General features: G+C 37.2%; 2 protein-coding genes and 1 long non-coding RNA gene across 18 annotated transcripts in view; 1 reads left to right on the forward strand and 2 right to left on the reverse strand.

Annotated features, from left to right (window-relative positions):
* Positions 1-2153, reverse strand: part of LOC137491398 (uncharacterized) — a 56291-nt gene extending 54138 nt beyond the window's left edge. For 4 of the 6 annotated variants that reach the window (XR_015483179.1, XR_015483177.1, XR_015483176.1 and 1 more), the window contains exons 1-4: positions 1766-2127; positions 1364-1554; positions 1258-1277; positions 994-1160 (exon numbers count right to left, since the gene is read on the reverse strand). This is a non-coding gene — a long non-coding RNA (uncharacterized LOC137491398). Of the gene's footprint in view, positions 1-993; positions 1161-1257; positions 1278-1363; positions 1555-1765 lie in introns of all 6 variants that reach the window. The other 2 variants (XR_015483175.1, XR_015483174.1) reach the window with 2 other exon arrangements.
* An 855-nt stretch (positions 2154-3008) lies between these two features.
* rps16 (ribosomal protein S16) lies at positions 3009-6630 on the reverse strand. The gene is made up of 6 exons (NM_001076732.2): positions 6603-6630; positions 6462-6513; positions 5440-5541; positions 3452-3548; positions 3285-3332; positions 3009-3200 (listed from the first exon to the last, which is right to left on the reverse strand). Exons 2-6 carry the CDS (start codon positions 6507-6509, stop codon positions 3055-3057), a joined length of 441 nt encoding a protein of 146 aa, NP_001070200.1. The 5' UTR covers positions 6510-6513; positions 6603-6630; the 3' UTR covers positions 3009-3054.
* The window catches only part of myf6 (myogenic factor 6), a 69893-nt gene continuing 65227 nt past the window's right edge, over positions 6603-11268 (forward strand). For 2 of the 11 annotated variants that reach the window (XM_087246359.1, XM_087246364.1), the window contains exon 1: positions 7515-7653. The gene's annotated coding sequence lies outside the window, so the exon portion shown is untranslated. Of the gene's footprint in view, positions 6764-7457; positions 7654-11268 lie in introns of those variants that run through there. The other 9 variants (XM_087246356.1, XM_087246358.1, XM_087246363.1 and 6 more) reach the window with 9 other exon arrangements.

The raw sequence follows: 11268 nt of genomic DNA on the forward strand, positions 1-11268 counted from the left end.
GTTTCTCATTCTTTTCATCAAATTGTGAATGCTTTTGGACAAGCATAAATTGCTTTCATACAACTCTCTGCTATTTATAACATTATCATTTGCTTCTGTCATGTCAGTCAAAATGAAGTAAACTTGTGAATGCTGAATAGTCATTCTATATAAAAGTAATAGTCCTCATTTCATTACTTGAGTCATTACATACAAAAATGGTGAACTAGTTGTCAAAATTTGTCAAACTAATTTTATAAAACAAATTTACATCTTTATTTTCCTGAAAATGTCTTTCAAATTAAACAATTTGATGAATGATATACAGACCTGTGTATGTTGTAGGCTCAGTTCCAATATGTACTGCACTATTGTGTACAGTTGTGCACAGCTCTACCTAAAGGGAGTTTATGTTTGTTGTAAATAAGGGTGTGTTTATTCTTTTGCACAATGCTGTGAGTAAATTAGGATTGCAAAGAGCAAACGCAGTAAAAATGTGAAAGATACATATTTAGTGTCTTGTACTCAGATAACTCACTCAATGCAGTGATCTCACTTTACTGTAGTTTTCAAATAGCTGTGCAAATAGTCTATAGTGCTGTCTTGAGCATTTTCAGGAAGTGTCACCAAAATCTGACTTTTTTTGCATTGAAAAAATGTACAGTGTAAACTGTCATAATGAAAACATGACTAAGCCATTTGACTATCTTGTTCATAAACAATGGTGTCAGGACTTTTCATTTTGACGATACTGACCATTTGATTGACATGAATACTTGCTTTTGAGGAATGAACTATCCATATTGAGCATGTAACGCGCTTTTGCAGGTTATCAGCTAGGTTTTGCAGTTTGCACTAATTGTTTTGAGAAATGCATTAACTGTTGTGCAAATGTAAATAGTGTAGTGAGAAATGCACCAAAGCGACTGAGAAAAACTGGAATATAATTGAACTTTAGAAATTAAGGAGAAACTGTTCTTTACACTGTAGATTTAAACATGTGCATTTCCTTACTCCATGTTCACAATCCCATTCCTCAGGACAAACAGCAGATTTCATCTCCATGAATCGGGCAGTAATGCAATGCTAGAATCCTCCTCAGCCAAAGCAGCAGGATGAACATTAGAGAAAAGACCTGAGAGCTGCTCTCTCCACCATCTGCATCCACTTGGTGATCATCACTGCCAGTAATGGATCAATACCAGCCATTTAGCATCAGTGAATCAGATCCGACTGAGCATCAGCAGCACTCTTACTTCATTAGCTTTTCTGTCTTACCTCAGCCAGAGTACGTGTGCCTGTCACAGATACAGAACAGATCAGCTGATGAATCACACGTAGGATGTAATGTGGGGATTAAAACCAACAAAACATGAATGCATACCTTTTTAAATCTGTATGTGATTACTGTGACGTTTCCTCCCTTGAGATTACACTGATGTTTTCCTTGTCTTTCTGGAAATTTCAGGTGTTATGTCATCATCTGACTGAAGGCGTCTCTGACTAACCTCAATTATTTTTGGGATACAACAGCGTAAAACTCTTCAACAAAGGCCTACACCGGTCTGGCTCCCTCTGGTGGATGTATTTACGCATTACTTATAATCTCATTAATGTAAGGCAGCACATTTACAAAACATATTATCAGCAAAATTTTAGTTTTACGACAGGCTGTTCAGATAATTACGCTACCTCAAATGTTTACCTCAAGTTAAACACTGCCAAAAATAATTGCTCTTTAAGGGTTCACCCCTAAATGAAAATTGGCTACGTATCATTCACTCACCCTCAAGTAGTTCTACTTTTTCTCTTGGACACAAAATACATTTTAGACATTGATATAGTACACAAAAAAAAACCAAGCATTACTGGTACTATAAAGCATTTAAACTGTTTCCCTGGGTTTACGACGGTAAGAAACCACCCATCAGCAGTGCTAATTAGCATCTTAGCTACCAACTTTTGCTCAAGAAACGTTTGTGTGCGTTTAGATCTGCTGTTTCCAAAATTCTTCAAAATATTCATTGTACTGGTTTAGATTTAGATTAAGTGGAGAAGCAATCAATGACTACTTATTTTCGTTATTATTTAACTTTTACTAAATGAATTGGATTATGGTACAGGAAAATCTCATTTTAATATCCAACTAAACTTTCTAATTCAAACACACCACCAAAATCGGACTACTGCCCTCTTGTATTAAAAAAAACCCATCCCACTTATTGTAAAGGGGTAGTTCATTCAAACAGTCATTTACTCTGCACTTGTTCCTTTTTCATCTATTGAACAAAAAAGATATATTGAATGGAAATACCATGGTACATTTTGACCTCATCAGTAGCTGCTTTTTATATCATTCTTCTGAATATTTTACTAGAAAAATCTGAACCAAACCAAAACTTTTTTCTAAAGGTTGTTGTATAAACCTCCAATTAATTATCTTAGTATATCCTAGCATTGTAAAAATCAAAATCACATCACAGCTATTAGCATACATTTGTTCTAGAATGTGATGTAATGTACTTTTATTGATTGCCATGTCAGCAATCAAGGCTATTTCTGTCTAGAAGAAATATTGTCTGCATTTAATCAAGTTTGCAGATTTTTCATATCTCTTCTTTCACAGCCAATGAGTCAAAAATGAGATATCCAATATTGTGGTCTACACCAAACTACCAAGTGTTATAATACAAAAGAACAGATGCTTAATCTATGCTTGTGCTTATTAAAATCAATATAACAAGAGGCTATACTAAATGTGTTTCAAATGATTCATTTCCTACTGAAAAAGGAGTAAACACCAGTGTTTTGAAGTATAGAGAGCATGTATAGATTTTTTAAATAACAACTGAGTGACTTGGGACTGCTCTGTGATCTTTACACACACAATGTCACCAAATTAAATCTTATTCTAAATTTGCCTTAAAAATATTTGGTACACAAATAATTGAACGACAGTTTAGCGCTTTTCTGCAGTAAATAAACTCAAAACTACAAGTAGTTTTAATAAAAACAACAAGACTACAGCATGTTTTCCCCCTTTAAATTTATTATATGAAAATGTACAGAGAGATTTTAACGGTAGGATTTCTGGTAGCGAGCACGAGCTCCAGGTCCACCAAACTTCTTGGACTCGCAGCGGCGGGGATCAGCAACCAGCAGGGTCCTGTCGTACTGAATTAAGATATCCTTGATCTCTTTCTTGGAGGCCTCATCCACATCTGACAGAAGAGAAAAATTGAGAGTCATTTAATAACCTCGTACATTTCTTAATTTGCTGATGACAATAAAGTGATAACACTTACATTTCTGATAATAGGCAACCAGGGCTTTGGAGATGGCCTGACGGATGGCTAGAAGAGGAATAAAACATGTTAATTTCAGTACAGGTATTTTTTTACACTTTGGTCTTGGAGAAGCTAAATTCATGCTAATATTAAGTACAGAACAAATGCCTTCCAAGATCACTCACCGTAGACCTGAGCGACGTGTCCACCACCCTTCACACGGACTCTGATGTCCACGCCAGCGAAGCGCTCCTTACCCAGCAGCAGAAGAGGCTCCAGCAGCTTTAATAAAAATAAACAGCTTGTTAGCAGATGGACAATCTCTCCAGGATACCCAAAGTGCACAATAAAAATGTGGGAAATGTAATAATCCAAATTCTGAAACAGCAATAAACCAAACTCCGTCAAAAAGTTCATAAACAAGTGTAGATAAATTTAATTTCAAAAAAACAAACGCAGGTATTTTTTGAAAACAAAGCTGTTGTTGCAATGATTGAGGTTGAAAGTTTACAAAGTACAAAAGACTAAAAAATATTAAAACACTTCAATTTCATAGGACAAAAGTTATTCCCTGTTGAATGTCCCCTCTGGAGAGCTGTTAGTCATTAAGAAAAGGCTGGGGATTTGCGAGTTGAACCACATAATTGGAGAGTTTGATTAATAAATAAATCTGTGACCAGCTATACTAATTGGATCAAGGAGTTAAAATGCAGATAATTTTCCATAAATCTGACATTAATACTTTCATAAGCAATATCAAAGGCTGTGAAAGATGAAGCTTTTTCAAAGAACAAAAGCTTGATTTCAGTAGGGCTTTACACACTTGAAATAATTAATCCTAGGCTTAAATTGTGGGTTATCTTGCTTTACAACCCTTATAATTTACAACTTTTAAAAAAAAACATCTTTATCAAAGTTTCTTCTCTGTGTCAGTATATAGTGCACGTTCATGATAGCTGCATGCTCTTCATAAGCGTCACACTTGATAGCGCTGCTGATATATACCTCAGATACTTTGCGGGGACATCTGGGGTAAACATCTGTGCAGTGTTTGTAAACATCCAACCTATACTAAGGATGTCCAGATCTGATCATGTGATAGGAAATAGAGCCTGATCACGTAGTTTCAGACTCGATCGGAATCGGACAGTACCTCCCAATCAGAACTTTAATAAATACCTGTATGTGTGTGTGTATACACACACATATGTGTGTGTGTGTGTGTGTATATATATATATATATATATATATATATATATATATATATATATGAGAAGAAACCGTTTGATTAAACTTAATTTTGTTTTGTGCGCAGAAAATGATTATCTTAGCTTTATAAAATTCTGATTAAACCACTGAAAAAACATGGTGCGCTTTGGGAATGGCCAACAAAATATTTTTTAGTCTTTAAGGCCATTAAAGAAGTTTGAAATGACAGTACAGTGTTTTCAAAACTTGACACCACTGTGCAGAAATAAGTGGAATTTTAAATGCATCTCACTGCTTAAGTGTAATGCTAAACACAACTGCAGATGAGAGAGGACAACAGTTTCATGAACATGTAGCAAACAGCTTTCTTCACTAGAAGTGTCACATTGTTTTATACTTGCCACACACGACACTAAATGGAAACATGTTTAGAACTTTGTCAGATATGGCATGATGCTGATGAGCTTCTCGTCTTTTGCCAAGCTATTCTCATGTTGTGCTAGATGTTAACTCCTGTCTGACTATAAACAGTGAGAATATGAAGCACGCCAAGGTTCTAGAAAACAGTCATTGATTGCAAAATCATCTGACCAATGAAAATTCAAAGGTGTTTAGGACCAAAATGAACTCCTGTAAAAAGCTTGCTTAGGTGGACTGTTTCGAACTGCCAAAAATAACTAAAAAATAACTTGGTTGTGGCTGGAATTTATTAGAAAATGTCTTTTTTTTTTTTTTAATTTCGTTTAAGTAAACTTTATAGTATAATTTAGTCAGGACCATTGCTGTCTACGGAGGACGCGACTGCTCAGATTTTATCCCATGTATCCAAAATTTATGTTCTGAAGATAATTTTTTATTTTTTTTTGCATGGGTTTGAAACGATATGAGAATGGGTGATAATAGAATTGGCGATTTTGGGTGATCTAACCGCTCAAAAAGCACTCCATCTTTGTGACAAACATACCTTGTACTGCAGAGTGACGGGCTCAATCATCTCAAGGGGTCTTCCGTTGACTTTAATAAGCCCATTTCCCCTCTTGCAGTGGGCGACAGCAGTAGCTGTTTTCTGTTGACAGAAAAAAATGGATCAGCCAACACATTGTTAGATTTCAAAACCATAGAAAACAATCTATTTGTTAACCAAAAAATTACAGCCACTTTTTTTGAAAAAACAAAAAAAAAGAATACATTGTACAATTAAAGTATTTAATAACAGAAAAAGAAGAAAACTCAGATGTTATGACACCAGAGACTACAAATGAGCAGTATCAATATCTTCTATGGCCTCACTTTTTAATTAAGCATCTGAAAACACTTAATGCTAGGCACACTTATTATCTGTTCATGTATTGTTAAAAGTGCAATACATTTAGGTGTATGTCCACATTTAGCAGCATGGGGAATTACAAATGAGTTAAAAGCTAACGTTAATTAGAACTTTTAAATATACCTGTAACGTTAGAATTTGTTGCATTAAAACCATTCGTTCCATTATACCAAAATGACTATTTAAGAGCTAGCACATAGTTGATGACACTACAGAGGAAGCAAACTACTGCTAACATTACACACAAGTAACGATACAAGCTAACAGTTAGCAAGACATACAACACATCTATATTAACCAAATAAGCAAGTACAGAAAATATCTAGATAAAGTTCAAGGTCAATTTTTATTCTATAAATCTCTGGATGTAAGAATTTAACTGTCCCACGTGTCAAAAAACAGCAATTGTCAATACAAAACCCCATCACTTGCGATCTAGAGAATCATGGCCTATTATATACATTTACGCGGCGTAAAAGCACATAACCTTGTTTGTAGTTACTAAGGGTTATGTGCGTTTGTTCAGTTTATTTCTGAGCATGCACAAAACCACAGTGGTTTACAGTCGCATATTGCTGTTAGCATAGCCGGCTAACTTGAGTGCCTCATCAGCGCCGTGCGCGAGCACATGAGAAACATTGATGTCTGAATTTACTCACTTTACGTCCAAAAACCTGGACAGACTGTAGGGGACCTTTAGCCGGCATGATTCTGAAACAAAGACAGAATAGATAACGTTTACTTTGAGATGAAATTAATCTTTAATTGACTGCACTATGGAGAAGGACTTGCAGACGCACCTTTCAGATACCGAGCGCTGTTCGGAAAGGCCGCACAAGGGTTTCCTGAGCCCAGAAGCAGGGGCGCTGTCGTAAACACATGCTTTCGTGAAAAAGTATTTGCGACAGTTCTCACTTCAAAATTACAGTCCACAATTTGACAACAAACAACAACTTTTAATGTAAGTATTTAATAATACTTATGTTTCTTTGGCAAAATAAGGAAGCATAGCACGTCCATTGAATAGCTTAGATATCAAAACAAGGCCTACTATACTTATTTTAACAAATCATTATATTAAAGATAAGAAACAAAGGTTTTAAAATCTAGCTGGAAATCTTGTCTGAATTTGGGCTCAGCTTATGAGAGCTTAATGCTCTCTGAAGTCAGTAATATCCTAACATTTCACAAAATAAAAAAATTCTATAATTCAACACAATCAGTAACTCATAAAAAAATTTGATGTGTGCTTTTATATTATTTTTAAGGGGTCTTCAATTATTTTGAAAGTATTAATATACAAAAAATAATTAAATAATGTAATCAAATCAAAAGTAAGACTAAAATAAATAATCAAATATGTAATGATCTATAAATCAATAAACATACAAAATTATGAAAGGAATAAGCTTGAACATCAAATTGTAATTATAAAACTATTCATGCAAAATTATAATTTATTTAGGGTTCAAATAAATCAATAAATAAACCATTATAAAAATACTAATAAACATACCAAATGGATTAGAGTGCATTAAATAAAAAATACCTCAAAAGTTAATAAACGTGCAATTAAATTAATAAACAGTAGGCCTACTTTCCAGTAAAAAGTGTAATAAAAAAACTAATATATTAGTAATTTTTAGGTTTATTTGGATCCTTACAGAACCTCCCACCCGATGTAAATGCCTTTTACCATTCGCTCAAAACAGGATGGTCATGCTGGGTCCCACGTGCTACATGTGAAACATCATCACTAGATGGCGCTATATTACAAGAGTATACACCAGAGCACAAACACGAAGATCTTTTGAAATTTAGGTCATATTTTTCTGACTTTTTTTGACTAAGGTAAGAAATTGAAATGCATTATAGCAAGACAATGTAACTTTCATGTTCAGTTTGTCAGTCTCTTATTTTAACACGAGTACCTGACTGGTTGTTATTTTGAAAGTCATTTGTCGTTGTTGAGCGTAATTGTTACACATCGACATCTTACTTGTTTTTCCTCTACGTTTCTTAAAATACTGAGGCAAAAAGTACGTTAAATACAATATTCTTTTAAAAATAGCTTGAGTATTTACAATTATGTTGGTGTGTTAAATGTCACACAAAGGTAGGCCTACATCTTAATTGTTATTGAAGAACGTTAAGTTTATATATTTAAATTGCCCTAATTGGTGCTCTAATAAATTCACTGACTCGCTGTTCTTCGGCTTACTCCAATCTTTTATCATTGTTCTCAGTCAGACGAACCTCCAAACCTCAAATAACTATATACATTTAAAAATACATGACATCCAAGTTTCAGGGATACTGTTGCAGATTGTTATACATCCAGCAGTATATTTAATAATACATTAATAATTCAGTTTTTAAGTTAGCTGAAAAAAATATATTATGCTAAATAACTAAAATAACATCCTGGCACTTCACAAATTGCTTTTCTATTTTAACTAGATATATATTATTTTTTTAAATAGAAAGTTACAGGTTAACAGGATTTTTTTCACTCCATGATGATAACTTTCAAGTCATCTAGGGTTTCTGATTTTTGTTTATTCTCTTTGGTTGTATGGAGTACTTCTCTTTAATTACAAATTAAGCTTAGAATAATAGAAAATATTAAAATTAAAATTTAAATATCAAACTTGATTTAAAATAGATTTAGATCCTGACGTTGAAATCTTTTTGAGTTAAACTAACCAGTTAATACTGCAAAAACAAATAAAACCTTAACATGTACAATATTACTATAATCTATTGTCAAGTGTGAGGACAATCCAGATGCAGATAAGCGATAAAATAAACTTTAGCTCAAAAAGAGAGAGAGAGAAAAAAAAAAAAAACCCTGGTAACAGTCTAAAGGGCTAATAAACAATTCATGGTAAGGTAAGAGTCAACTTCAGTTTAAAAAAAAAGAAAAAAAAAAAAAGCAAAGCAGGCAGAACATACAGTAACCAATTGCATAACATGAGAAATGATTCAGCAAGAGACAAAAGCACACTAGAAGAATAGATGAGCAGACAAAGAACAAAATGAGGACAGGTGAGGCAAATTAACTAAATGAACAGGGTCAGATTAATTGACAAGCGAGCATTTGGCCATGTATTAACACAACAATGCACAGTCAATAAACAAACTAAATACAAAACGAGAAAAACAAAATACAAGACAGACAAGGACAATAATAATCCGAATTGACAAAACTGCAACCACAGTAAATATGGGCAGGGACTCTATGGCAGGGACTCTATGGCAGGGACTCTATGGCAGGGACTCTATGGCAGGGACTCTATGGCAGGGACTCTATGGCAGGGACTCTATGGCAGGGACTCTATGGCAGGGACTCTATGGCAGGGACTCTATGGCAGGGACTCTATGGCAGGGACTCTATGGCAGGGACTCTATGGCAGGGACTCTATGGCAGGGACTCTATGGCAGGGACTCTATGGCAGGGACTCTATGGCAGGGACTCTATGGCAGGGACTCTATGGCAGGGACTCTATGGCAGGGACTCTATGGCAGGGACTCTATGGCAGGGACTCTATGGCAGGGACTCTATGGCAGGGACTCTATGGCAGGGACTCTATGGCAGGGACTCTATGGCAGGGACTCTATGGCAGGGACTCTATGGCAGGGACTCTATGGCAGGGACTCTATGGCAGGGACTCTATGGCAGGGACTCTATGGCAGGGACTCTATGGCAGGGACTCTATGGCAGGGACTCTATGGCAGGGACTCTATGGCAGGGACTCTATGGCAGGGACTCTATGGCAGGGACTCTATGGCAGGGACTCTATGGCAGGGACTCTATGGCAGGGACTCTATGGCAGGGACTCTATGGCAGGGACTCTATGGCAGGGACTCTATGGCAGGGACTCTATGGCAGGGACTCTATGGCAGGGACTCTATGGCAGGGACTCTATGGCAGGGACTCTATGGCAGGGACTCTATGGCAGGGACTCTATGGCAGGGACTCTATGGCAGGGACTCTATGGCAGGGACTCTATGGCAGGGACTCTATGGCAGGGACTCTATGGCAGGGACTCTATGGCAGGGACTCTATGGCAGGGACTCTATGGCAGGGACTCTATGGCAGGGACTCTATGGCAGGGACTCTATGGCAGGGACTCTATGGCAGGGACTCTATGGCAGGGACTCTATGGCAGGGACTCTATGGCAGGGACTCTATGGCAGGGACTCTATGGCAGGGACTCTATGGCAGGGACTCTATGGCAGGGACTCTATGGCAGGGACTCTATGGCAGGGACTCTATGGCAGGGACTCTATGGCAGGGACTCTATGGCAGGGACTCTATGGCAGGGACTCTATGGCAGGGACTCTATGGCAGGGACTCTATGGCAGGGACTCTATGGCAGGGACTCTATGGCAGGGACTCTATGGCAGGGACTCTATGGCAGGGACTCTATGGCAGGGACTCTATGGCAGGGACTCTATGGCAGGGACTCTATGGCAGGGACTCTATGGGCATGGCAAGTGGTTGACTCCAGAATAACCACCTTGTCTGTAACTGGAAGAGCTCTGGGACCTTAATGGCTTAACAGGGGACTCTGTGACAGCCTGTGTGACATAACTGGGAGAGTGGTTGGCTCTGGGACATCAGGGTACATCAGTTCAGGAACAACCTCAGAATGGTCCAAGTCCACCAGGACCACTGGATTCCAGAAAGCAGTAGAATCCCTCCTCCGCTTGGGGGTAAACTCAGTGGTTTGAGCTGTTGGCAGGGCACTGAAGAGGGGAGCTGAGAAGATGAAACAGGAATAGAGAATTTAAAATAAAGACACCCCAAATCTGCAGAGGAAATGTTAAGTCCCCCAGTAAAAAAAAAAAAAAAAAAAAAAAAAAATTCATACAAGCTTATGCAATGCACAGTTTACATGCCTCATCATGAGGAGTCTGGGAACAAGTTCTGATGGGAAGCACATGAAGAGCTGTTTAACTGGCTGTGCATCACTCAGCGAAGCGCTCACCTATGGAGCTGGGTGAAGATAAGCTGCCATCTTAGGTTGTTGCCTGCTAAGTTCACTTGGCTAATTCATTTGGTCAGGTGCAAGGACTCAACCTGAACACAGATCAACAAAAAAACATTAATCATTATCTAAAACATTATTAAGAGCAAAAATAAAGAAAAAAAATGTGAACAGAGCCTAAATAACAGCCTGCTGGACTGGAATAAACAAGTAATCCGTCATTTCAAATAAAAAAAACAACCCCAAACCAGGCAGAAATACACAAAGGAATCAAACATCATTTAACACAAGAAGCATATCAACAAGAGTGAAAAGCAGACTGGGAGAATAAATAGAGGAGCAGACAAAGACCAAAACGAGGAGGACAGGTGAGGCAAATTAACAAAATCAGCTGGTAACAAGATGGGCAGGGTCTGACTAATAGACAAGCGAGCACATGGCCATGTGCTAACACAAAACAATGCACACAATC

This window comes from Danio rerio, chromosome 4 (assembly GCF_052040795.2).
Source record: "Danio rerio strain M-AB ecotype USA chromosome 4, GRCz13ab, whole genome shotgun sequence".
In the NCBI taxonomy this organism is placed as follows: domain Eukaryota; kingdom Metazoa; phylum Chordata; class Actinopteri; order Cypriniformes; family Danionidae; genus Danio; species Danio rerio.